Source organism: Trichomycterus rosablanca, chromosome 1 (genome assembly GCF_030014385.1).
Source record: "Trichomycterus rosablanca isolate fTriRos1 chromosome 1, fTriRos1.hap1, whole genome shotgun sequence".
In the NCBI taxonomy this organism is placed as follows: domain Eukaryota; kingdom Metazoa; phylum Chordata; class Actinopteri; order Siluriformes; family Trichomycteridae; genus Trichomycterus; species Trichomycterus rosablanca.
Genome location: NC_085988.1, coordinates 24,617,428 through 24,645,233, shown reverse-complemented (window position 1 = coordinate 24,645,233; position 27,806 = coordinate 24,617,428). Strand labels below are relative to the sequence as shown.

The 27,806-nt window shown below is 39.8% G+C and overlaps 1 protein-coding gene across 1 annotated transcript; it reads left to right on the top strand.

Moving 5' to 3' along the window:
* The first annotated feature begins 203 nt into the window (after positions 1 to 203).
* On the top strand, positions 204 to 27,411 carry LOC134309184 (protein diaphanous homolog 1-like). The gene is made up of 4 exons (XM_062990826.1): positions 204 to 363; positions 1,956 to 2,097; positions 11,662 to 11,751; positions 24,971 to 27,411. Exons 1-4 carry the CDS (start codon positions 241 to 243, stop codon positions 25,159 to 25,161), a joined length of 546 nt encoding a protein of 181 aa, XP_062846896.1. The 5' UTR covers positions 204 to 240; the 3' UTR covers positions 25,162 to 27,411.
* Positions 27,412 to 27,806: the final 395 nt, after the last annotated feature.

Here is a 27,806-nt window from a genome sequence, read left to right as displayed (position 1 = left end):
TGTTGAACACCGTGATTGCATGTTTAAGTTACATTCTCATGATTTATCCTCATTTAACAAAGACATTAGCCACAGTTGTTTTCACTGAATCTTTTGGTGTGGAATGATAATGTAAATATAACTGACCCCTGGACAGTTTTATGATGTAGTTATGCTTTGCCATTGGCTGCTGGGATGTTCTTTAACTGATCCGAGTACAGTTTTGTGGCGACTGCACGAGAGCAGTTTGAGAAACTCCAGATGATGCACAGCAACATGGAGAAGCAGTATGAAGACTTGGGAAAATACTTTGTGTTTGACCCTAAAAAGATGACACCCGAAGAGCTCTTCGGAGACCTTAACAACTTCAAGAACATGTTCCAGGTAAGTCATGGCTAGAATCTGTCATCTCAACATGAATTTAAAACAATTTCTTTAACTATAGTTATTAAAATGTAAGAATAAAGTTAATATTTAGACAAAAAGATTCTTGCTTTTATTGGCCAAGGTCTGTCATGCAGTGATGGATAAAGTACCTGAATGCCACACTTGTGTAAAAGTACAAATATCTTACCAGAAATTGACTTTGATAGAAGTTTGTCACCTCTTAGAATATTACTTGAGTAAAAGTCTTAAAGTATCTGATGCTTAATGTACCTAAGTATCAAAAGTAATTTTCTTATATTACATGTACTTAAGTATTGAAAGTAGAAGTACAAGTAAATGCTGTTAACACCGGCTTGCTTGTAGTTTATCACACATCTTACATCATTTAGATACCAAATTTTTTACTGTTTTATTTTGTAGTAATGAGTAATAAATTTGCATAGGGCAAATGTATCATTTTAGGAAATGTAGTGAAGTTAAGTACTTCAAAAATACTTAAGTACTATAACTAAGTATAATTACTTCGTTACATTACACCGCTGCTGTTATGGTATGGGGCTGTGTCAGTGCCTTTGGTAAAGGTAGTTTACACTTCTGTGATGCAGCATTAATGCATAAAAGTACATTAAAATTTTAGAGCAACATATGCTGCCTTCAAGATGTCATCTTCTCCAGAGATGTCCATGCATTTTTCAACAAGACAATGCCATACCACATGTTGCACACTTTACAAAGGCATGGCTGTGGAAGAAGAGGGTAAGGGTACTGGACTGACCTGCCTACAGTCCTGACCTGTTTCCAGTAGAGAATGTGTGGAGAATTTTGAAACAAAAAAATTCAACAGTGACAAACCCCGTACTGTTGCGCATCTCAAGACGTGTTTGCAGGACAAATGGGACAAAAATAACTACTGAAACACTTTATTGCTTGATATTTGTAGTGCCAAAACATCTTTTAAGTGTTGTGAAAAGGAATAGCAACATTACAAAGTGGTAAATGCTTTACCGTCCCAACTTTTTTTGAAACGTGATGCAGGCCTGAAATGCAGAAATGGATGTTTATTAATAAATGAAATGAAGTTGACCAGATAAAACCAGTCTGACCTGTCTGCAGTTAAATACAATTCAAAGAACATGTAAAGCATGCCTTTTTTCATACTGTCTCAAATTTTCTGATTTGGGTTCGTCGTACATTTAGATATGAATGCACCTGTTTATATCACTCGCGTTCCAGCTGTTGTGTGTGCGATGTGTGAGTGAAAGAGCAGCAGCAGCAGGTGGTTTGGCTATTATGTTTCCACTGTTTGTTTAGTGTGTTAAGTACAGACATCCATGCAGGCACCAACATTTCCCCAGTAGTCAGTGCTACCTTTCTCCTGTGTACACTGTAAGAACTTAAATACACTTAGAAAAACAAACAGCCATTGGGCAGATGTGCGACAGTTTAAATACACAAACAATAGCATATGTTCAAGTCCAAAAAGTTTGAATCAGTGCAGCCAATGCAAATATGCTACTGAGCACACAAGAGAATAAGCTTGTTAATGCATTTAAACAGAAACATGATCTATGTGTGTGTGTGCCCTACAGCAAGCTGTGAGTGAGAATCAGAAACGTAAGGAAGCAGAGGAGAAGATGCGCAAAGCCAAACTGGCGCGAGAGAAAGCTGAGAAAGAGAAGGAGGAGAGACAGAAAAAGATGAACTCTGGACAGATGCCCAACATGAATGACGGTAAGGCCTCGTGTCAGTCACTCTTCAAGATGGAGGTGAAACTACAGTTCTGCAGTTCTGCTGCTAAACCGCTGAGGGCAGTGACAGTCCATGAAATCTGTGTGTGTGTGTGTGCGCGCGTGTGTGCGCGTGTGTGTGCGTGTGTGTGTGTGTGTGTGCTCACGAGTTGGGAAAGTAAACTGGGTAAACCAAAGTGTCTTTATATCTTTAAAAATGCTAAAATATCAGTAAAGATAAAAAAAAGACATCTACCTAACCATTTGATGCAAAATAATATGGGGAATGAGCAAATACTTACTATGGCTTTATACACCAACACAGGCATAACATTATGACCACTGACAGGTGAAGTGAATAACACTGATTATCTCTTCATTAGGCACCTGTTAGTAGGTGGGATATATTAGGCAGCAAGTGAACATTTTATCCTCAAAGTTGATGTGTTAGAAGCAGGAAAAATGGGCAAGCATAAGGATTTGAGCCAGTTTGACAAGGGCCAAATTGTGACGGCTAGACGACTGGGTCAGAGCATCTTCAAAACTGCAGCTCTTGTGGGGTGTTCCCGGTGTGCAGTGGGTCAGTATCTATCAAAAGTGGTCCAAGGAAGGAACAGTGGTAAACCGGCGACAGTGTCATGGGTGGCCAAGGCTCATTGATGCACGTGGGAAGCGAAGGCTGGCCCGTGTGATCCGATCCAACAGACGAGCTACTGTAGCTCAAATTGCTGAAGAAGTTAATGATGGTTCTGATAGAAAGGTGTCAGAATACACAGTGCATCTCAGTTTGTTGCGGGGCGGCACGGTGGCTAAGTGGGTAGCACTGTTGCCTCACAGCAAGAAGGTCCTGGGTTCGATCCCCAGGTGGGGCGGTCCGGGTCCTTTCTGTGTGGAGTTTGCATGTTCTCCTCGTGTCCGTGTGGGTTTCCTCCGGGAGCTCCGTTTTCCTTCCACGGTCCAAAGACATGCAAGTGAGGTAAATTGGAGACACTAAATTGTCCATGACTGTGTTTGATATAAACTTGTGTACTGATGAGTGTTGTGTAATGAGTACCTACCGTTCCTGTCATGAATGTAACCAAAGTGTAAAACATGACGTTAAAATCCTAATAAAACAAGCAAACGGTTTGTTGCGTATGGGGCTGCATAGCCGCAGACCAGTCAGGGTGCCCATGGAATGGTTTGAGGAGCACAACAACGAGTTTGAGGTGTTGACCCAGATCTTAATCCAATCAACCATCTGTGGGATGTGCTGGACAAACAAGTCCGATCCATGGAGGCCCCACCTTGCAACTTACAGGAATTAAAGGATCTGCTGCTAACATCTTGGTGCCAGATACCACAGCACACCTTCAGGGGTCTAGTGGAGTCCATGTCTCAATGGGTCAGGGCTGTTTTGGCAGCAAAAGGGGGAGCAACACAATATTAGAAGAAGATAGAAGAAGAAGAAGATATACTTTATTTGTCATATATACATATACAGGTGTACAGTACAATGAAATTCTTTCTTCGCATATCCCAGCTTGTTTGGAAGCTGGGGTCAGAGCGCAGGGTCAGTCATCGTACGGCGCCCCTGGAGCAGACAGGGTTAAGGGCCTTGCTCAAGCACCCAACAGTGGCTACATAGCAGAGCCTGGATTTGAACCAGTTGATAGCCCAAAGCTCTACCCACTAAGCTACCACTGTCCCATAAACTCCTTTGAATTGCCGAATTCGAACCAGCGACCTAAGGATGCCAGCACTATCCACTACAGTCCTCCGCTCTACCAACTGAGCTATCGAAGGGAGGCACAATCTTTAGGAAGGTGGTCATAATGTTATGTCTGATTGGTGTATGACATTTGAAGGACATTTTGCTTTTACTACCAAAGATTGTAAACAGATTTTCCTAAGATTGGTAAGTTTATTGTGCATAGAAATAGTTGAAATTTGCACTCAAATTATACTTATTCAGATTTATAGAATCTCATTAACATAGCTGTTGTAGCAAGACTTATTGCAGCTGTAATTGCTGCCAAAAGATGTTGAATAAGGGGACTGAATACTTTTGTGAATTTTTTTTATTATTATTTTTACTTTATTTTCAAAAAAAACTTGTAAAATAATTGAGCATGGAATAAAAACAGGTGGTTCTATCAAATCAAATCAAAGTTAAAGTTAGTCACATACAGGTCATACAAGGTATAACTTGCAGTGAAATGCTTTTTTTTTTAAATAACTTCCCGGTCACATTACTACTCGTGGGTCATTTATTACTGGACCACACAGAAAGAATAAATAATTAGACATGGCTATATCAGAAATGAAAACACTACTTTTTTACGGGTGTTATTGTTTCTAATCACCCCTAGGTGGAAGCAGCATCTCGTTGCAGCGAAAAAAAGCTCATTTGTGAGTAGTATTGTTATTTTCACGGTCCGTAAAATGATATCTTATATGAAACCGGTCCGTGATACAAAAAAGGTTAAGGATCGCTGTACTAAAGAACAAAAGAAAAATGTCATGTACACAATAGAAATAATTCTTACAAAAAATATAGAAAAATGTAAGTAGAGATGAAAATAGAACCAAAAAAGTTCACATATTTTAAGAGGAAATTTTAAATTCGAAATAGAGGTTTATGTTACAGTCTTTAACATATGTTTTATTCCTAATTACTTTACCAGAGCCACAGATTTGCACAGACAAAAAAAGCTTCTCATGACATTAGTTCACCATTGCTTCATGGCTCCTCTGCAGGGAATTGCACTTGCATAAATATGGCAGAGTTGACTGGTTTAGTACTAATCCTGGCTAAGGAAAATCACATAATTTATCAGCCAGTCTGAAACTCCAGTGCGTTTGTTTAACACATGTTCACTTGTACAGGGTGAGAGGATCGTAGCATCAGAACAAAAGCCTCAGTGTCTCTCTCCAGCTTCCTCTTTTTCCTGCTATCTCTCACATCCTAACATTAACAGACAGGGTTCACTGACCCTGAGGGTCACTAAATGTTTGGAATGCCCTAACTTTACAGGACAACGTGTCCAGTCTGCTAATAAACCCTGGGAATTAAGTTCACAAAGTATTTAACAGTTCATCAGTACACAGGCTTCGTTAGTGTCTGCTACAGTCTACAGTCAGAGCTCTGTTTTAGAGTCCTGTTCCCACTGAAGCATGTTTGTATCTTGAACCATTCTCCAAGCCAGTCCGGTACCCGTCTGCTGCCCAGAGTTTCCCCAAAAATTCCTACTGCACCCATTCATTGTTTGTGCATTGTGTGTAGTAGATGATAAGTAATACACTCTGTCAAGAGCAGATTTACCTCTTTCCTAATGGTAATCAGTTGGAACTGATTTATTGGTGGAACAGTTATGCTCTGTTAGGCTCGTGTTCAGGAAGTGGGAGTCATGAGGGATTCTTTTCTCAGAAATTGTGAGATTAGGAAGGGCTGATGGACACTCAGTCATGAGACACTGACAAAGTTAGGAAAGTGCATCAGCTTTAGGAGTGGGCTAATATTAACATTTTATATCATAATAGTTTGGGATTTTTATTACAGTAGACAACATGCTTACAAAAAATATGGAACTACACGAATTAATGATGTTACATTCTTCAAGAAGAATACATTCAATGCTCCATTTGGGTGGCACGGTTGCTCGGTGGGTAGCACTGTCTCCTCACAGCAAGAAGATCCTGTGTTTGATTCCCAGGTGGAGCGGTCTGGGTCCTTTCTTTCTGGAGTTTGCATGTTCTCCATGTCTGCGTGGGTTTCCTTCAGAAGCTCTGGTTTCCTTCCACAGTCAAAAGACATGCAAGTGAGGTGAATTGAAGACACAAAATTGCCCATGACTGTGTTTGACAATAAACTTGAACTGATGAATCTTGTGTAACCAGTAATTACCTGTCCTGTCATGAATGTAACCAAGTGTGTAAAACATTACGGTAAAATCCTAATAAGATAAAACTCAGTGCTTTATTTAAATTTAGCTCAAAATACAGGCACGTTTAATAAGTATTTTTCTATTTAAATATTACGCAATTAGGAGATTTTTTAAATGAACTTTTTATTCGCACAGTCAACAAAGAAAGAAAAAAATTACATAGTCTAAGAATCTGAAACTTAAATATTTACTGTTGTGGTATTATTTATTTTTACTAAGCGGTTAAAATAGCTGCACACTACTACTTAAATGGGCTTGGTTATTTTAGCCATACTCGTTGCTAACAGATGCGTAAAATGAATGTTTAGTGGCTTTTAATGTGTCCCTTTTATAGTATGCTTCCTTTTTCAACAAGTCAGTTTGGCAGTTTTTTATTGTGTTACCTTAAATGTACAAATGCTGTTGTATAATAACAGAGGCAATGTCCAGGAGCAACAACAGCTTAGCTGTTAAGTGTTAAGGTCATACTAGCATAGAGAAAGACCGCCAAGTGCTGAAGTGTGGTGTTCCTACACCTGTCATTTGTTGAAACACTTTGTAACTGTGATATGAGTACGTGAATTAAGCGTTTTTGGATTGTGTTTCCAGGGCCGCACACAGCCCTAAGGTTACCACGTGTATTCCTTTCAATCCTTTGAGACTTTTTACTTCAGACTGGACTTCTTACTTTTAGGAAAGGGATACCTAATGCTGCAGCAGACACTAACATTTAAAAGAATTTAGAGCTTGAACTCTTGTGCAGTTGAATTTCCAATTTATTTCAAAGGAGTTTCATGGGGTCAGGGCTCTGTGGTAGCCACTTTGTACACATGGCATAGTCATGCTGAAATGAAAAAGGCATTAACCCAGACAGTTTATACAACCTAAAGGCATTTAATTTAGTTTATGTAATTCATTTTGTAGACCTGTAAGTAATGGATGTGGCTGAAACACTTGAACTCAATTATTAGATGAGGTGTACACATATTTTTGGTGTGGCAGAATGATAGGTCATTATATAGTGAGTGCATAAATGTCTCTTTACATGTACTACATTACTGATTAACAACCCTTGCACATTTAGTTTGGTATCAGTCTGCATATTGGCAACACATTCAGAAAAAAAGGTTTCAATTTTTTTAGACAGGTTGTGGTTTGAGATAAATGTGTGGTAAATCTCCCTCTCTCTCTCTCTCTTTCTCTCTCTCTCTCTCTCTCTCTCTCTCTCTCTCTCTCTCTCGCTCTCGCTCTAATTCATTTCACAAGCTGGTCAGTAGGTGTCAGGGTTGCGTGCTGGGTAGGAAGGATGTTGCATGCAATCCCGTGGAAATGTGTGATGGTTGGGGAGGAGCATCCTACAGCTGATGCCGCAGTGGGACTGACCAGTTTAGTGCATCATTCTCTCGCTCTCTCTCTCTCTCTCTCTCTCTCTCTCTCTCTCTCTCTCTCTCTCTCTCTCAGCACACACACACACACTATCTAGTGTTTACTGTTCATCACAGTTTAGACACATACATAATGTATATACTTTAACATAAATACAACCAATTAAATACTCGAAAAGGACTCTAATACTAATGCAGTGCTGAGTTTAAGAGCCTTCTAACCACAATAAAAAAATATTATTTTAAAATAGTATTTTATAAAATATGTTCAGTATAAATCTATATGTTTATGTTGGGCTGAACTTTATACATTAAATGCCTTCCAAATTATTAATTTAATTGCTGTACAGTAAATTATACTCAGTATGATTGAAAAAAAATATGTTTTACAAGATAATTTTTATAACTGGGTGGCACGATGGGTAGCACTGTCGCCTCAGAGCAAAGAAGTCCTGGGTTTGTTTCCCAAGTGGTGCGGTACAGGTTCTTTCTGTTTTAAGTCTGCAAGGATTTCCCACAGTCCAAAGACATGTACATTAGGTGAATTGGAGACTGAACATTGATAGTTTACCCTATAACTGCCTGCCCTGTCATGGATGTAACCAAGTGTAAGTGTTAAATTTGTCGTTAAAATTCTAATAAACAAACTTAAAATAAATTTAAATAGCTAGTTAGTTAGAAAAGATCTGTATAAAACACTTCTTTTATTTGTTTTTGATGTGTGGAAGCATATACAGCCCTCTAAATGCTTTAGATAACCAGAGTACCCAAAGGAAACCTGCACAGACATAGGGAAAACATACCAAGCCAGGTTTCCCTACTGAATATTATGACTTCCTAAATTTAACAACATACCTATTTATAATGTTATATTAGACATTACATTAACTTTATTGTTACTTGTAAAAACAATTATGTGTTCAATTCTGGTATTCATATAATAATAATAATCCAGGTGTACAACTATCACAGTTGTTTTATTATCCTCTTTTAAATAATAATTAACCATGATTTTGAATTAAAATGATCGTTTTAATGTAGTTCATGTTCACAGAGCGATTAAAAAACATTTGTTAACTACTCACTAACAACTAGCTGCCTGTATTTGTAATGCAGAGATAAATCTGTGTACAGACCTGCCATAAGCTGTTATTTATTAAAAAATAATACTGTGTGTGTAGATAGCTGGCTGCCATCAGCTTACAGGACAGTCTGTTTTCATAGATATTACAGGACAGTGCTACAGAAATGTACAGAAGTTCACCATCTTTATAACACACGTCTCATTTTCTGTATAACTCTTAATATACAGTACAGTCTAACAAGAAGGAAATCTTGAGGTATTGTGTAGTTTTAATGAGAATCCTCTGGATGGCGTGTTTGGACTGTGCAGCTCATGGTGTAGCGCGTGTGTGTGAGTGTGTGTGTGTGTGTGTGTGTGTGTGTGTGTGAGTGTGTGAGTGTGTGAGTGTGTGTGTGTGTGTGTGTGTGTGTGTGTGTGTGTGAGTGTGTGTGTGTGTGTGAGTGTGTGTGTGTGAGTGTGTGTGTGTGAGTGTGTGTGTGTGTAAATGGATTGTACATTGTGTGACCACTCAGACAGGAAGCCATCTGGCATGGTTGTAGTGGGGATTATAGCCTCTGTTTCTGTGCATCTCATACATGTTTTAAGGTAGTGTGTCAGGGAGCCAGAGAAAAAAGGAATCAACATTTATAAGCATTCTCTCTCTCTCTCTCTCTCTCTCTCTCTCTCTCAGAGTGAGTGAGTGAGTGAGTGAGTGAGTGAGTGAGTGAGTGAGTGAGAGAGTGTGTGGTTTGTGGGGGTAGGGTGTTTGTAATGGTGTGAGAGGAAAAATCTGAAACCCAATCGTGTTCAAAGAGGAGATAATCAAACCCATCTGACTAAAACACACACACACACACCGTGCTAAATACAGTATATTCCTCACTTCAATGTGAAGCATGCGTACATGCCTCTGAACAACACCAGAATTGGGTCAGTGCCTATTTGGGTCGAGATCTTTATTATCCTTTTATAAAAATAGACCACCACTATAGAACAGACATCCTGTTTTCAAAATCTGCTTGTTGGTACTTTAAATAGCTGTAGTTGATGAGTCAGTAGGAAGCTCGGGTGGCGCAGCTAACAGATGAGATTGAAACACACAGAGTGTGACTGAAATAAAGAGATTTCAGCCATCCATTAAAAATCCATAATGCAGATGGCTTTGGGGTAGTGCGGTGGCTCGGTGGGTAGCACTGTCGCCTCACAGCAAGAAGGTTGTGGATTTGATTCCCAGGTGGAGCAATCCGGGTCCTTTCTGTGTGGAGTTTGCATGTTCTCCTTGTGTCTGAATGGGTTTCCTCCGGGAGCTCCGTTTTTTCCCCCACAGTCCAAAAACATGCAAGTGAGGTAAACTGAAGATACAAATTGTCCATGACTGTGTCTGACATTAAACTTGAGAATTGATTCATTTTGTGTGACCAGTAATTACCTGTTCTGTCATGAATGTAACCAAAGTGTGCAAAACATGACATAAAAATTCTAATAAATAAATAAATTAAACTGGTTTTGGATTTAAAGAGGATTTAGTGTTTTGTGGATAACGGCATAACCCTCCAATAACGTGTTTATACATCAAATTCATAAATACTATCTTTAACTCCAAAGTTGTGTTGTTGTATTGCACCCAGCTTCTTTTTTATTACAATTAATAAACTAAGACAGAATGTGTTCATAAGTTACCTATAAAAATACATTTTGATTTTCTACATGCCAAAAAAATTTACACTGACGTATGTTTCAACATAAGTAATCAGAGTAAAATGTACCAGTTCACCCTTCACTAGGTCATAGTATCTGGAGCATTTCTCTCAAGCTTAGTACTTTCGTCCACTATGTGGTGCCATTCCTGAACTTTAAGCCATACTGAGTACAAACATGAAGTACACTCATTCTGTCACCAGGGCAGAGCTTGCACCAGTCTGCTGGCTTTCTGATACACCAATCTGATGTTTCAGTATTGGCCCTTGAAGGACATGCTTAATAATCAAGGATGACCTTTGCTTTGTTGTTTAAAGCACTACATATGGTCCAGGTTAGCGAGCTGGTTAGTGAGTCTTATTTATTTGATTATATTCACAACACTGATGAAGCTGTTAAGCCAGTTCTTACTTGTAATCCTGTTTATGAGACTGGCAGGAAGTATGGACCTGGCCCCTCAACAAAGAAAACACTAAAACGATGTACTTGTTTTAACTAAATACTCACTATATGGCTAAAAGTATGGAAACTACTAATAATTGACCTAAAATGTTTCAGCCACACCTGTTGCTAGCAGGTGTATAAAAATAATTATAGGAATGTTTTGACAAGTGTGATGTGGAGGAACTGGACAGAGCCATGACTCCAACCTTACTGAACATCGTTGTGGTGAATTAAAATGGGTTTTTTGTCCAGTATAAGTTCCTCACACTCCAAAATTAAGTGCAAAGCCTTTTTAGAAGAGTGAAGACTGTTATAACAATTTGGTCCACAGGTGCCCACATACATTTGACCAAATAGCATTTAATATAATAATGCTTGTGATAGATAGATAGATAGATAGATAGATAGATAGATAGATAGATAGATAGATAGATAGATAGATAGATAGATAGATAGATATCCTTTATTTGTCATATATACATATACAGATGTACAGTACAATGAAATTCTTTTCTTCGCATATCCCAGCTTGTTTGGAAGCTGGGGTCAGAATTCAGGGTCAGCCATCGTACAGCACCCCTGAAGCAGACAGGGTTAAGGGTCTTGCTCAAGGACTAGGCTACCACTGTCCCAGTAACCACTGATGGTCACTACTGGATGGGTAGTTAGGGTAGGAATCAAAAGTGTGGTGGTGTGTGTGCATATGTTTAATGTACTTAATGGGGTGGCACAAATGCTTGGTGGGTAGCACTGTTGCCTCACCCATGTCTGCATGGGTTTCCTCCCACAGTCCAAAGACATGCAAGTGAGGTGAATTGGAGATACAAAAATGTCCATGACTGTGTTTGACATTAAAAAGTTAAACTGATGAATCTTGTGTAACGTGTAACTACCTGTCCTGTCATGAATGTAACCAAGTGTGTAAAACATGACGGTAAAATCCTAATAAAATCAAATGAAATTAATAATGTACTTGATGATTTGCTGAGAACTGTATTCTGTAATTTGGTGATTTTCTTTCCTTGTCTCCAAGTTTTAATGCATGATCTAAGCATTATGTTTGTGTTGTTTAGCTGGTGATGAGACGGGTATCATGGATGGCCTGTTGGAGGCGCTGCAGTCAGGAGCTGCTTTCAGGAGGAAGAGAGGACCTCGGCAAGCAGGTACAACACACAAGCACTTACACAGACCTGACCCTGACCCTGGAGATATTTTTACATACCAAAACTGAACCGACTAGTACAGCTGTGTTCCATCCTGCATGCCAGTGTCTTTGAAGCCATGTGCTGTGCTAAGGGTCCTGTTTAATTCAGCTGAACTAAAATCAGACATGTTTAACACAACTCAGGAACTGTTTACTCAATAATAGGGGTGTAACGATTCACTCACAGTGGTTGTTCAGGGTCCTTTTAACGATAAAGTGTGAAGTTGCTTGTCAAGGAGTGTCAGCGGGACTAAAAACAATTCGTGTAGCACCTTTACAGAGTGGGTTCTAAAATAGTGTTAGCAATAGTAATTAAGTTCTTAGTTCACCCTAGTTGAGATGTGTGCGTCTGGCAAGCTGACCTAAACACGTGTCAAGAAGTGTGTTAAGAAGGGTTAAGACTTAGCTAATCCAATTTGCTCTGAGGTAAACTGTTAGCTTGATAAGTCCCCTTCAGATTTCCAGCTTAAAACAGTCGGACCAAACCTAAACTAATACATTTTATGTAGGTGGATGTAAATACATTTGGTTGTCCACCTTAAATTTAGAATATCAGGGGAAACCTTGTCCTGAATTCATTCTTATATTGGGGGCCAAAAGTCTGAACCACTAGTGTTTTCATGAAACCAGGTTAACTGGCACATCCCTTGATTAATCTTAGCACCATGGCTGCTAGGGCTTTCTCCTATGCTTCTCCAAAACTTTGGAATTCATCTCCCCCTCACATAAGAATTTTAAACTGATCTAAAAATATCTTGCCTTGGCCACTCAGGTGGCGCAGCGGTAAAATACGCTAGCACACCAGAGCTGGGCTTTCGAATACATTGTATCGAATCTTAGCTCTGCCATCTGACTGGGCTGGGCGGCTATATGAACAACGTTTGGCTGTTGTTCATCCAGGGAGGGAGCCGGATGGCAACCTCATAACTGATGCAATTACGACCTCTGCTGGCTGATTGATGGCGTCTGCATAGAGTTGAGGAATAATGTGGTCAGGGTGTGGCTCTCCATGCACAGGGCTGATCCGCATATGAACTCGCCTTGTGCTGGTGAAAAGATGCAGTCGGCTACTGCACACGTATCGGTGTGTCAGTTCGCTCTCCTTAATCGGGGTCAGCACCAGTAGAGAGGAAGCATAACTAAATTGGGTAAAAAAAAATTGGACGTGCTAAAAATCGGAAGAAAAAGGGAGAAAATGCCTTATAAAATATCTTGCTTACTCATATTATAATTGCTAATCATTTTATTTGCACTACCAGTTTAGCAGACATTTAGTAGACACTTTTAATTCAAAGTGACTGAATACAATCCAAGCAACTAAGGGTTAAGAGCCTTGATTAGGGGTCCATCAGTAGCAACTCTGTGAAGGGCTGGATCGACAACCTTCAGATTACTAGTCCAGTACCTTAAATGCTGAGCTACAGTTAAGGTACCTGATGTTAGGTTACCTTGAGTGTCATGAAAGGTGCCATTAAATAAAATGAAGTTTGATTATTTTTGTTATTATTATAAATAACATTCACTATATCCATTTGACAAAAATGTCAAGTTGAAGTGAAGTCAGCGCCTAGGTGGCACAGTGGGATATTCCGCTAGCACACCAGCGCCGAGATTCGAAACTCGCCGTTGCCACCGGTCGGCTGGGCGCCATCTAGCGGGCATAATTGGCAGTGTCTGCAGGGGCAGGATGACCGGACTATGTGGGTGGGGTAAAAAAGGGTTCCGCGTGGGTCGGAGGAGGCATGAGCAGCAATATACCCACCTCAACTGCAATCCGGGATCCCCCAACAGCGGAAGACAAATTGACTACGCTACATTGGGAGAAAATGGAAGACAATGCATAAATAAAATAGACAAAAAATGTCAAATTCAAAACATTTAAATGAATTTCAGATTTGTTTGTATTTGGTTCTGGTTATGTTCTGGTTAGATCAACAATGGCTGTAAATTAATAAACATAAATGAGCTGCTGATGAGTAGATCAAATCTTCACAGATTCTTCTGAGTTTGTGCTTTAATGGATAGACTTAAGGACGTCTGAGCTCTTGTACAAAATAATTAACACATTGTTTGCTTTTCAATAGTCCCCAAAAACCTCTAAAATTAATGTCTTTTTTTAAAGATCGATCTTTTCACTCAAACTGTTATTCTGAATCTATGATTTGTAATGAAACCACTGTAGTAAAATCAAGAGAAATACAAAATATAAGTCCGTTCTCTAGTGCTCGAAGACTTTTAGCCCTCGCAGTATAGTGCCAATGTTGTAATCATTTGTTCTGGTTGAAGGAGTTCTGCAGAAACGGTGCCTACACTGCTGTTTCATGCTGGAAAGGAACTGGTTCAGGATTGTGTGTGTACATGTGCGCATGTGTGTGTGTAACTGGACCTCTCACTAAGAGAATCCAGATGTGGAATAATGGTATTTGTTGAAAAGGCTTAGCTCTCTCTCCCTCTGTGTAACTATCTCTCTCTCTCTCACCCTTTTTCCTTGCACATTCCTTCTCCATGATGGCTTTAGGTTTGGGGGTGGCTGCTTTCTGGGCTCCTTTTTCACTGTCTTTCGGGAACCACATATCCTGCTTCAAAAGAAACTAAACAAAAAAGGGTTTTACGTTAACCCTGATGCTGCTAAATGGGGTAGCAGGGCTGGAGTAGTTGGGGGTGTTCTTAAAAGTAAGGAAATGTTTACTGAGGAGGCACTTCTTTATGTCACTGTGGATAATAGTGTCTGCTAAATGCCCGAAATGTAAATGTAAATCAGCACTATAGCAATACATCCTAAATCTTCTGATAAGGTACCAGTTGATCAGAAGTAAATTAAGCAAAATCCATTTGTTTTTAAGTATTTACCTTGTTCAGCTAGATTGGGTACTCGTGAGCCACATGAAGGTCTTAGTACAGTCAAAAAAGGTCTTAATAAAGAAAAGATTGGGAAGTAAACTCACAAATAATCAGATTTGATTAGAAATATTTACATTTACATTTTCTGCATTTAACAGACGCTTTTATCTGAAGCAACTTACAGTACTGTGACAGTATACTGGCTGAGCAATTGAGGCTTAAGAGCCTTGCTCAAGGACCCAACAGTAGACCTGGCAGTAGTGGGGCTTGATTACTAGTCCAGTACCTTAACCGCTAGGCTACAACTAATAGACAATACAATAGATCTTGTATATTTTGCGTTGTAAATTTTTGATTCTAAAGTAAGTATACTGACAACATTTAGACCTATATAAAGTTATACAACAGGTATTTCCAACCACGTAAACTGATTGGTTGAAAAATGTTCCAAAAATGTTCTTTGCCCAGAATAGCATTTTTCTGAGGCATGCAGCTAATAAAACAGATGCTGTTCAGTATTTACACTCATCCTATGCTACGAACAAGCTTTATTCTCTATAAAAAAAAGTACAATTCGAATATGAGAAAAGTAGAATCAGTGCTGCTGTCAACTGTTCTTGGCAGGAAAATTATTCAGATTAAACACACATACTTTAAATTATTGTTGCTTGGATTTGTTGTTGTATTTTCTTGCTTCCTTCTATTTTTTCACCTTGGGCTTTTTCCAGCCACCAAAACACACTCCATGATGTCAGCCACACTGCCACTGAGCTAGGCGTTTTCATGAGCTGTTTTGAGCCTGTTTTTTTAGAGGAAGTTAACATAGGAGACGTATGTAGCTACGCAAGCACAGCTACCATTAATCCATACAACCATCCCTGTCCTTCTGCCTCTCACCTCCCACTCATGTGCTGTACATCCTTTGTGTGTGTGGGTGTGTGGCTGCAGTGAGTCATGGTTAGCTTTGTATTTTTAGCTTTTTCTTTTTAGTACATCCCATCTGAATCATCCAAGCAGGACACTGGCACACACACGCACTGTTGCCTGATGCCCGTCTACGCTTGCACTTGCATGCACACAGTCTGACCTTGACTACTAGGAAGGGAAAGCAACCAAAAAACAAGCGCCCCTCAAATGTGACACATCCTGGACGTTCCCAGTGAACTCCACCCCACCCAACAGTATAGTTTCCACTTACAGAACTCCCACACACTGTTCCACTCACATTCCAGCACACACACATACACACATTAGTGGCTGAATGTGAGCATGTTAGCTGAATAGTGGCAGACTGCAGGCATGCAAATGAGTCAGCAGATGACCTTCCACCTCCAACCCTTCACCCAGTGTAATGACTGAGCAGCCACTCAAAAGATTGACACATCAACAGCAGCTGCTGTGCAAGTGGCACACACAAAGACTGCGTATATGAACCCCTGATGTGCTACTTCTCACTCTTATCCTTTTATTAAACGCTTGCTTTATCTATATTCTGTATGGCAGAAAGGCTCATGATAAAGAACAAAAAATAAAAAGAAAATCCCTTTCTGTTAGAAAAGAATAAAAAGCTTATTCACTTATCACTCTCATACAGTGGAAGTGTAAAAAGTATAGAAGATACAATGGAAGTCTAGAAAAACAAAGTATGAGTTTATATCTCAAATTCTATTTATAGCTCATACATTCTATTCAAATTAAAGAGCAACATAGCAGCAGGTGAGCATTTTACATGTTCATGCACCACATTTTAGCAATAGAGGCAAATGGCACAAAGAGAAGTGCAACATTATGGTCACTGACTTGGTACAGCAACAAGTAATTGGCTCTGCTAGATACAATAAAGGAATCATTAGGCATGAGTGTCCAACGTCACAGCTCCAGTTTCCTCTGCATTCAGCAGTGTTTGGCATATTTATAAAAACAAATAATCAGGTATAATTCCTGTTCTGGATTTGTATCTGTGTTAAAACAAATGAAACACACAGATTTATTGTTATTATACAGTGGACTATGTATATTTGGTCAGCTCAGTGCACACCCACTATCACGCACATCAGCAGCCTGCTGCACTACCACAACAAACACTTAAAGCAAAATCGCTTGTTGCCCACGGGTTATTTAGCCAGGTGCCTAATTGGGCAGAAAGTTGCCTGTTGCAGACAGTGGAATCATGGCCCATTGGCACGCATTTAAAGATAGATTGGAAACACTTGCTCTTGTAAGCTTTAGCATGACAGGAAAGTTAGGGTGCTAGACTGGCCTGGCCTAAAAAAAATTTTTAAATATAAAAAGACTGGCCTATTTGCAGTCCAGATCTGTTCCCTATTGTAAAACAACTAGTACAAAGCCTAAATTCAACAATGAAGCCTTATATGGTTGTGTTGCTAAAGACATCAAAATGGCAAATGTTATGGTTTTGATATAATGGGTGTCTTAATTCCTCAATCGATCTTTAAGTGTTATTAAAAGGAAAGGTGGTTTAACACAGTGATGAACATGCTCCTGTTCCAACTTTTTGAAGCAGCTATCAAATTTGAATTGAAGTTATTGGAAATTAGGTTCATAATGTATAAACCTTTAAATATCATGTTTTATCAGCAATCCACGTGTTGTCCCAACGTTTCTGGAACTGAAGTTTGAGAAATAGCTCTAGTCTGAACTTCTGTCTGTGATTTCAGTTTAGCCATGCCTCCATCTATTTTAATCTCTAACATATAGACACATCTGCCAGGTCACGACCTAGCGTACAAAGAGTCCGACACACTTCCACCGCCAGTGAGCAGGCGCACTCACGACGTCACAAAAGAGTTCACACACGCTTCTGGCCATAAAAACCAACAAAAGAATCAATAATGACCAAAATGGCCACTGCACAAAGGGGGTTCTTTCTTGCCTCTCACACATAACCACACCCTCTTTCACCAAGGGTCCAGACAAAATGCCTTTCCAAAGACTAGCAAGTATGACTCCTGTGAAGACCACTGAGCATTCCATCAATAATTCACAGACCCACATAAGCACACACGCCTAAAGAATACAGCCAGAGCCTCAATTTATTACACACCCCTCTTAGCCACTAGCAAAGTGAGCAGCCAACCACATACTCTCACTCTCATGCTGCTGGAGAGCACCAGTCACATATGCTCAATCCAATATAGGGAGAAACTGACTATATTCTGCTACCTCTAGGTGGTGCCAGTTACCTCAAAGCTCCTATTGGTGGATGATTCAGACGCCCTGCCTCATGTAAGAAACCACGTGGAGACCTACATAATATTCTGTATTTTATCCCATACATTCATTTCAGACAGGTCTACTGCATGAAATAATTAAGCAGTTAACATCGTACCTGCTGTGTGGCATAATTTAAAATCCCAATTTGGTCAAGCTGACCTTGATTTTGGATACATTGCAACATGGCAAAAAGAAATCTAGGTGACGGTGAAAGACAGTTTATTATTGAGGCATGAATTGGAGAAGCTTTAGTGCAAAGTCCACTAAACTGCCCTTTTTTTATAAGGGACATCTGCATTTAGATACAGCATATTGGAAGTACATTAGGGTTGGGAATGGATTAAATACCTTACAATGTCATTTGTATGCTCCAACCTTCTCAATCATTATTTCTTAATTCATTTGTCACCAAGGGACAGCACTCTTCACCACCATTATAAAAACAATGGTTGAACAATGGTTTCATCTTTATCCAGAGGCTAACAGAATGTGTACCAAGCACACAGAGACTTTATTGGGGGCTTGTGGTGGCCCAGAATTGTACCTAGATATACTATGAACATTTGGTGTTGGTGAGGATTGTAAAGCTTAAACAGTAAGAAGGTTACATTGTATCTTAGTATGACACTTTAAAGCTTTATATTGAGCTTTATATACACTGATCAGCCATAACATTAAAACCACCTCCTTGTTTCTACACTCACTTTCCATTTTATCGGCTCCACTTACCATATAGAAGCACTTTGTAGTTGTACAATTGCTGACTGTAGTCCATTTGTTTCTCTGCATACTTTTTTAGCCCATTTTCATGCTGTTCTTCAATGGTCAGGACCCCCACAGAGCAGGTATTATTTAGGTGGTGGATCATTCTCAGCACAGCAGTGACACTGACATGGTGGTGGTGTGTTAGTGTGTGTTGTGCTGGTATGAGTGGATCAGACCCAGCAGCACTGATGAAGTTTTTAAACACCTCACTGTCACTGCTGGACTGAAAATCCTGACCATTGAAGAACAGCATGAAAGGGGGTTAACAAAGTATGTAGAGAAATAGATGGACTACAGTCAGTAATTGTAGAACTACAAAGTGCTTCTATATGGTAAGTGGAGCTGATAAAATGGACAGTAACTGTATAAACAAGGAGGTGGTTTTAATGTTATGGCTGATCTGTGTACATGTGGTGGACTTTTAAATAATATGTTAAATAAGTACACTAACAATGGTGTCACTGGTATTCTTATACACACTGTTGTAAGCAAACTTTAACTAGCCGAAATAATCACTGTACTTTTGGGAAGAAATTATATGACATCAGTATGTTTACTGTGACCAGGATTTCAGTCATGTCAGGGAGACCGAGCCCTTTGACACATTAGACCTATAATATGTTCTTAGCAGAGGATTTAATAGTATCAGTTATGTCATTATGTACAGCAGTGGCGGCTGCTGGTCTTTCAAAGAGGGGAAGCTCATTGTCGGCTTACATCATAAAAGTTGTCAATTTATTTATACATAAATTCTGAAGCGGCTGAAGACCAGGTCCAGAAGATTGCCTCCTTTGTGTGTCGGAGGGCTGTGGTTAAAGAGGAGGTCGAAAGATGAAAGAAGAGGAAGAAGACAGGAGGACTGAAGTGTAGGGAGATTAAAGTCACCAAGAAGAGTCAGAGGAGTTCCATCTGAAGGGAAGAAACTCAGAAGAACATCCAGCTCTTCTATGAAGTCTCCCAGTGCGCCAGGTGGTCTGTAAATGACAATGATATGAAGAGTAATCGGAAAAGTAACAGTAATAGCATGAAATTCAAAAGATGAAATGTTAAGGTGAGAAACATTCACAGTAGTGAATTGCCATTTCCTGGTCAGGAGCAAACCTGTACCACCACCCCTACCAGATCCTCTCGGTGTATGAGAGAAGGTGTAGGCAGAGGATAAGGCTGCTGGTGTTGCTGAGTTCTCGGTGGTGATCCATGTCTCAGTCAGTGCCAGGAAGTCAGCTTTCTGGACGGCTGATTGACAGTTCCAGACCCCACCTACCACCACTGTTTGAGACTGTTGCAACAGTTGGGGGTAGATGAGGTTGCTGGCGTTGCTGTTCCTATAATGTGCCCTCTGATGTCTGCAGGGTCTGTGAGATATAAGCACAGGAATAATTGAGTAGCACATGCTGAGAAAAAGTTTGATAGATTAAACAATGTCAGAGACTGATAGTACTTACCCAAGTTAGTTTAGATTAGTAGAAAAAACCTAGTGATAGAGAAGACCAGCCGCTACAGACGGTAGATTTAATTTTATACTAAGCTTAGCCCTGCCCCTCAATTCACACCTAGGCCTCTAACAAAAGGCACCTGAAGCCACTTTAACCAATCAGCAAAACACAGATTAATGCATCAACAGACTATTTTTTAACAATAGTTAAATGCTACTTAAATGCTACTTCAATTCTAGCAATGTTAATAATCAAAGTTACAAAGATAGAGTCTAGAACAAGTTACAGCAAAAAATATACACTTTAACCAGAAGCTTACCTTACCCAGGAATACAAATGAACACTATAAAAGTTACAAGCACTGAATCAGCTTGCTCAAAATCTTGTTCAGTCATAATTGTAAGTCGCTTTGGATAAAAGCGTCTGCTAAATGCTGTAAATGTAAATGAATGTCCTTATTTGTTGTGCTAATAAAGCTTCTTTGAGTTTGAGAAGCGACAGTGTCGATTTCAAAATAGCTGTCAATCAAAACGGAATTCAGCCTTTCGACTGATCCTCCAATCATCTTGCAGAAGCTCAGCGTCCAGACCCGGGACAAGATCGTGGCATTTATCCAATGACCGGCGAGTTTTGAAGCAATGAAAAAAACCTTTCCATGCAGTCCCATAGAAGTGAATAGACGCTCAGCTTCCTGCGGGCAAATGCATTGACGCTCCGGGAATGTATGAGAAGTTAACAAAATCGAGTCAGTCGATTTGTGATAAGTAGCTGATTCTGAACGAACTCGTCTTCGAGATGAACGTGTTCTAACACATTTGTAGTCAATGAAATGTTAACACAACTGTACATATTTGACCATTTCATTTTTGACATTTTAGGGGAAGCTGAGCTTCCTTTGCAGTCTTAGAGAAATCGCCACTGATGTACAGTAACTTGCAAAAGCCCCCCTCCCCATTTGGTGTTTTTCCTGATTTATTGCATTACAGCCTGGAATTGTGGATCTTTACTTGGATTTTCTGTGAAATGTGACAGTAGCCCTAAACATTCTGCTAAAGCTACACTTGAGTGAAAGGGTCTAGTCACAGCCCAGACCTCAATCCAATTGAGAATCAGTTGCATGGATTGAAAATTTCTGTTCACCAACACAAACCATTAAACATGTAAAAGCTGGAACAGTTTTACTTTGAAGAATAGGAAGGTGGGAGTACCTATGCATGAAGATTTATGGAAACACATTTTTATTCCAGATTGTAATGCAACAAAACAGGAAACCACTGTAGATGTACAGACATGCATATTTGCTTCTCACAGGTCATGCTCCCATTTAAAGTAAGATTAAATTGCCACTACAAACACCATCTCTGGTCTTCTGCCCTCCTTTATTTAGCTCTTTTTTTGTTTGTCTTTCATCCTGGCTCAATCACATATCCGGCAACTGTTTTCTACTCCTCCAAAAGACTCTGTGCTGTCTTTGTCCCAGCTCATATTGGACACCTGCTCGGTAATGTGTGTGCTCGTGTGTGAGCGTGTGCGAGCGTGCGCATGTTGTTTTTATGCACTGCACTTTGCTGGTGTTCATTGCAGGTGTTATTTGTTTAGTCAACCATGTGGCTTTGTGATATCAATGACAGTTTGGGTGTGTACTTCAGTGTAAGCTAAGCTGCCATTGATTTTCACCCATGGTTCTCTTTGCATGGCTTTTTCTTTGTGTGCTGCTTTTGCATGTAATTAATGTAATGCTATAGAACAAACAGCATGCAGGTACTGTTCATTACAGACAGACCAGAGGTAAGCACATATTTAAAACCAAAAAGGGGAATTATTGTGGTGCTATTGATTTATATCACCATGCATCACATATGGTATATCACTTCTAGTCTAATGAAGTTCTTTGATGAGATAAACTTTACCACTGGATTCTTCACATTCCTAAACTAAGCTTTCAAGCTATTACAGTGTTCCAAACGAAAGTGGTCCCATTAAGAAAACATACTATCTAACAGCATGAATAACCATTATTGAAAGGCAACATCTAGTAGAAGTCAGTGTGTGGTGGAAAAATGCATTATCAGAGCTACAGTCACTAATGTAGGCTGCTGTACTGCTTTCCTTCCTGTTCTGTCTGTACATTAGAGCCAAAACATTATGACCAATCTCTAAAAGTGTATATTGCATACCATTTACCCATGTCACAATTAGTGATGTATTTATTGTTTTCCTAATGTTAGTTATTCATAGTACATACTGTATGTTGAAATCAGCAGATATGGGCAGCATGAAGACCTGACTGACATTGATAAATGCCAAGTCAATAAGCCCAGTGACGTGTACAGGCATGTTTGTGTGTGGGTTTTTTTTTACCTTATCAATTTGTGTTTATTATACTCTGGTCTTTGGTTTCTAATTCAGGTTTACTGTTAGTGTTGGCATGTTTTGCTGTGGAAAAGATGATTTAATTCTCCAAGTTACATGTTATGTTTCCAGACGAAACTAAATTGTCCCAACATTAGTGCTATACTAAGTTGATCACATAAAAGCATAGAGCAGTTGCTATATAAAAGCATTGGCATTCCAAATTCCCATGCGGCACTATATGTGGACACTTAGCATGGACTTGTTGGGCATCCTGTTCCAAAGTCATGGACATTATTATTGAGTTGCCCTATTTTGCAGCTATAATAGCTGTTTTTGGGAAGGCGTATTACAAGAACTTTGTGTGTATAGGGGAAATTGTGCCATTTAGTCAATATAATTGTTGCATAATCTGGATAAGAAAGAATTATGTTGATCTAAAAGTGATGACTGTGTCCCAGTGTGACTATGTGCAAATCCTAATTGGGAAATATTTTAATATAAACTAAAGTTTTTGAGCTATAATAAAATAAAGAAATACCAGTACCCTCTTTCAAAAAAGTGCCTGAATACTTGTTTCCCCTTACTGTGTACACAAATCTGTCAGTTTGTTAGGTACGCCTACCTTGTGCACTCACTGGACATTTATTATTGTGTACACTTACCATATGGAGCACTTTAGACCTATTTAATGAGTGGCTGTAGTCTGCCGTGACATTTACAATTTGTAAATATGTCCCACCTTGTCGGTGCAGCTTGAATGCTAGGTTCTAAAAAATCAAGGTATAAAGTGTTTGTTTCCAATACTGGCATCTTATTTGATGTAAATGTTTAAAGTAATGCTAAATCTGCTACATATATACAGTGTATCACAAAAGTGAGTACACCCCTCACATTTCTGCAAATATTTCATTATATCTTTTCATGGGACAACACTATAGACATGAAACTTGGATATAACTTAGAGTAGTCAGTGTACAGCTTGTATAGCAGTGTAGATTTACTGTCTTCTGAAAATAACTCAACACACAGCCATTAATGTCTAAATAGCTGCAACATAAGTGAGTACACCCCACAGTGAACATGTCCAAATTGTGCCCAAATGTATCGTTGTCCCTCCCTGGTGTCATGTGTCAAGGTCCCAGGTGTAAATGGGGAGCAGGGCTGTTAAATTTGGTGTTTTGGGTACAATTCTCTCATACTGGCCACTGGATATTCAACATGGCACCTCATGGCAAAGAACTCTCTGAGGATGTGAGAAATAGAATTGTTGCTCTCCACAAAGATGGCCTGGGCTATAAGAAGATTGCTAACACCCTGAAACTGAGCTACAGCATGGTGGCCAAGGTCATACAGCGGTTTTCCAGGACAGGTTCCACTCGGAACAGGCTTCACCAGGGTCGACCAAAGAAGTTGAGTCCACGTGTTCGGCGTCATATCCAGAGGTTGGCTTTAAAAAATAGACACATGAGTGCTGCCAGCATTGCTGCAGAGGTTGAAGACATGGGAGGTCAGCCTGTCAGTGCTCAGACCATACGCCGCACACTGCATCAACTCGGTCTGCATGGTCGTCATCCCAGAAGGAAGCTGACGCACAAGAAAGCCCGCAAACAGTTTGCTGAAGACAAGCAGTCCAAGAACATGATTTACTGGAATGCCCTGTGGTCTGACGAGACCAAGATAAACTCGTTTGGCTCAGATGGTGTCCAGCATGTGTGGCGGCGCCCTGGTGAGAAGTACCAAGACAACTGTATCTTGCCTACAGTCAAGCATGGTGGTGGTAGCATCATGGTCTTGGGCTGCATGAGTGTTGCTGGCACTGGGGAGCTGCAGTTCATTGAGGGAAACATGAATTCCAACATGTACTGTGACATTCTGAAACAGAGCATGATCCCCTCCCTTCGAAAACTGGGCCTCATGGCAGTTTTCCAACAGGATAACGACCCCAAACACAACCTCCAAGATGACAACTGCCTTGCTGAGGAAGCTGAAGGTAAAGGTGATGGACTAAACCCAATTGAGCACCTGTGGCGCATCCTCAAGTGGAAGGTGGAGGAGTTCAAGGTGTCTAACATCCACCAGCTCCGTGATGTCATCGTGGAGGAGTGGAAGAGGATTCCAGTAGCAACCTGTGCAGCTCTGGTGAATTCCATGCCCAGGAGGGTTAAGGCAGTGCTGGATAATAATGGTGGTCACACAAAATATTGACACTTTGGGCACAATTTGGACATGTTCACTGTGGGGTGTACTCACTTATGTTGCCAGCTATTTAGACATTAATGGCTGTGTGTTGAGTTATTTTCAGAAGACAGTAAATCTACACTGCTATACAAGTTGTACACTGACTACTCTAAGTTATATCCAAGTTTTAGTTCTATAGTGTTGACCCATTAAAAGATATAATAAAATATTTGCAGAAATGTGAGGGGTGTACTCACTTCTGTAATACACTGTATATATACATTATACTGCAGAAAAGTCTGCTAGAAATATAAAAAATGTGTACTAATCTTTCCCTGTATCACTCTTTTCTCGTCTTTTTTCCCCCAGCCAATCGACGAGGGGCTGGTCATGCAGTCACAAACATTCTAGCCAAAGAGCTGCTGCAGGAAGACCCCAAACCCAGTGTTTCATCCAAAAAGAGCCGATTGGAAACTGAGAGCAGGACGCCAGTCGAGACGCCGGAGGACGCAGAGTCATTGGAGGATCTTCTAGACGTTGTCCCACCACGCTCTAGTTAGGAAACGAATTAGGAATGAACCCTCACTACTCTGCTTAAGGAGTCAGGGGATTGGACAAATATTGCTTGGGAGGCCAAATGTGAGGGCAGAACCCTCTTATTAAGTTCAAGCCTTTATGGCTTATGATTGGCCAATTTCACTGTGCAGACAGGACTCTGTTGTGCTCTCATTTTCACTGAAGCTTTGCGTGACATCACTGGCCCTGTCACGCCCTGTGCATTTGCATCATTTTCATTTCTCATGTTCATGTTTCATGAAGATAATAGTTAAACCAAAAACATTTAAAGATCCACACACGTTCAGGTCATTGTGCATTCCTGAAACATTCCTGCACTTACGTTAGAGTTCTTCATGTTTTGGCAATTTTTTGTTAGTATATTTTGTGTACACATCACACTTTGACTTATTCTCTAAACCAACTGTACCTACTAGGCAGAAGTAAATGTTTGCAAAGTGTTTAAAAAGAACATACGTTTAAGTGACAAGCAAAAGTGCCAGCTGACTCATACATGCCTCTTAATCTGTCAGCAAACTGTCCATTAGGAGTGCCTTATCAAATCATAGTCATCCATCCAGGCAGTTCAGTTTCCTTCTCTTGAGTGTGTTACCAGGTTAATGAAGGGCTGGAACCTCATCAAAAGACATGTTTTCTCTTTTTCATTTCCAGCTGTTTTACAGTTTGACATCTTTTTAAAATTTCGGTCCTCTAGAAAGTGCTGGCTGCAGAACTCTCGACTAAATATAGGCTAGTCTCTCATTACTTCACCATGGTCACGGAGCCAGTTTGTGCGTTTGCGCAACTGCCCTGTGTAATTACTGCACTGCACCAACTCTCATAAACGTTGCATCTCATAAACATTGTGTTTGGGCATTCAAAGGCATTGAGACATATATATTTATATACTCAATTTGTAGGTTCTAGCACTTGATTTAATGCCCGGAAAATGCTTTCTTAGACTAGTCTGCCAATTGCGTCTTAATTTAAATGGCTGTTGTCTTTATTTGTGCCAGATCAATAGTTTGGTGGCTTGCAGGAAAGGAACTCAAGCTGTCGCCAGACCACAGGTCCAAACCGCTAACTGTTGTCTTTGCATTCTCTAGACATGTGAACAGAGGAGTCTTAATACTTCAGCATGCATTGATTTTGGTTTGGTGCTTCCACCCTGCTGAATATTTTCTGCAGGAACGATGTAGCCAATGTACAATATCTGCTGTTTTCTCTTTGTCTGTAAAGGCCTGGAATGCCATTTTTGGACTAAATTAAACATTTGAACATACATTAATCTCGATATTGAAAGACTTAAACACTGGATGTCTGAACACACGGTGAGAAACCTAGAAGAATTCAGGGTTTGTGGCTACACTTATGCAAATATTTCTATACATGGACATTGGAGAACTGCTGTAGACACCAGGCTTGCAGGTTTCTGTTAAATATCCTGAGAAGTAGTCTTCCATCAAAGAGATTTTACTGTATGGATGATATATGTAAAAATGATAATGTCCTTACACACTGTTCTGAAGCTGGTGTGAAGAGCACTTTGCAATTGTAGTCTGGAAATTTAGCCATAAAGCTGCATTTGGTCCATCTTGGTAAAATCATCCTGACTTTCACAGTCTCTGGCTTTGTGTCTCGTTGTCTGAGCAATTTATTCATGCCTCAATTTCCAACCAAAATATTGGTGGATCATCTCATTGGTAGAATCGGCAGCATTGATACTAGTTTCACATGGTTTACCCATGCTATTACATTCCAAATCTAGTTATCTTTATCAGTAGACCACACCCAGAAGCTCAATAATGCTTCATCATACTATCAACGGCGGGGTAAATCCACACAACCAAGTGAGGTTGATTTTACCAGGCTGTGTATGTTCATTTGGATGCCAGATTTTGTTGGAACATTCCGGAAGCCAAACAGCAGCTCTAGTTGTTGATATGCTGGAGTTTATATAATGAAAACCTGGACCAACTTTTACTGAACAACTGAACATTTTTTCTCATACTTATTATGTGATTAAATAATGTTCATGCTGGGATGATTAGATCACTGGAATAAGGGATTCATAAGATTTGCTCTTTATCCATTTTAAGGACAGATTTTCTATAGAAATGTTTTATTGCTGATTGTTTTATTTTAAGATTAATGTAATGAGAATTTGGTCGTTTGTGTGTATATTGAATTATCTTTAGAGTATTGAATGTTTCTAATTCTGTTCCTCCCTAAACCCTTGCGATTAAAAATGCTTTCTGTAGTATCTCACCTTGGCATGTGTGTTTATGTGAAAGTCAGAAATACTGTGTGTACCTGTGAAAGGCAAATACGCTCTGGGAAATGTGGCAAAAAGTGTGTCGACATGCTCCTAATTATTCATTTCAGGCCTCTTAGCTACACCTATTGCTAAAAGTTGTATAAAATAATGATATGTGTGATTTTCTTTCAGCTTTCTGCCAACCTGAAATGAAAAGAAGCTAGGGAGGGCCTTTTTTCCCTTTTTGCAGAAAATGACTGTGATCCTGTGCACAAAGCAAGATCTGTAAGAACATGTTTGGAGAGTTTTATGTGGGGGAACTCCAGTGGTATCAATAAACACCTTTGGGATGAATCGGAACTTCAGTTACAGACCAGGGGCTCTAATCAAACA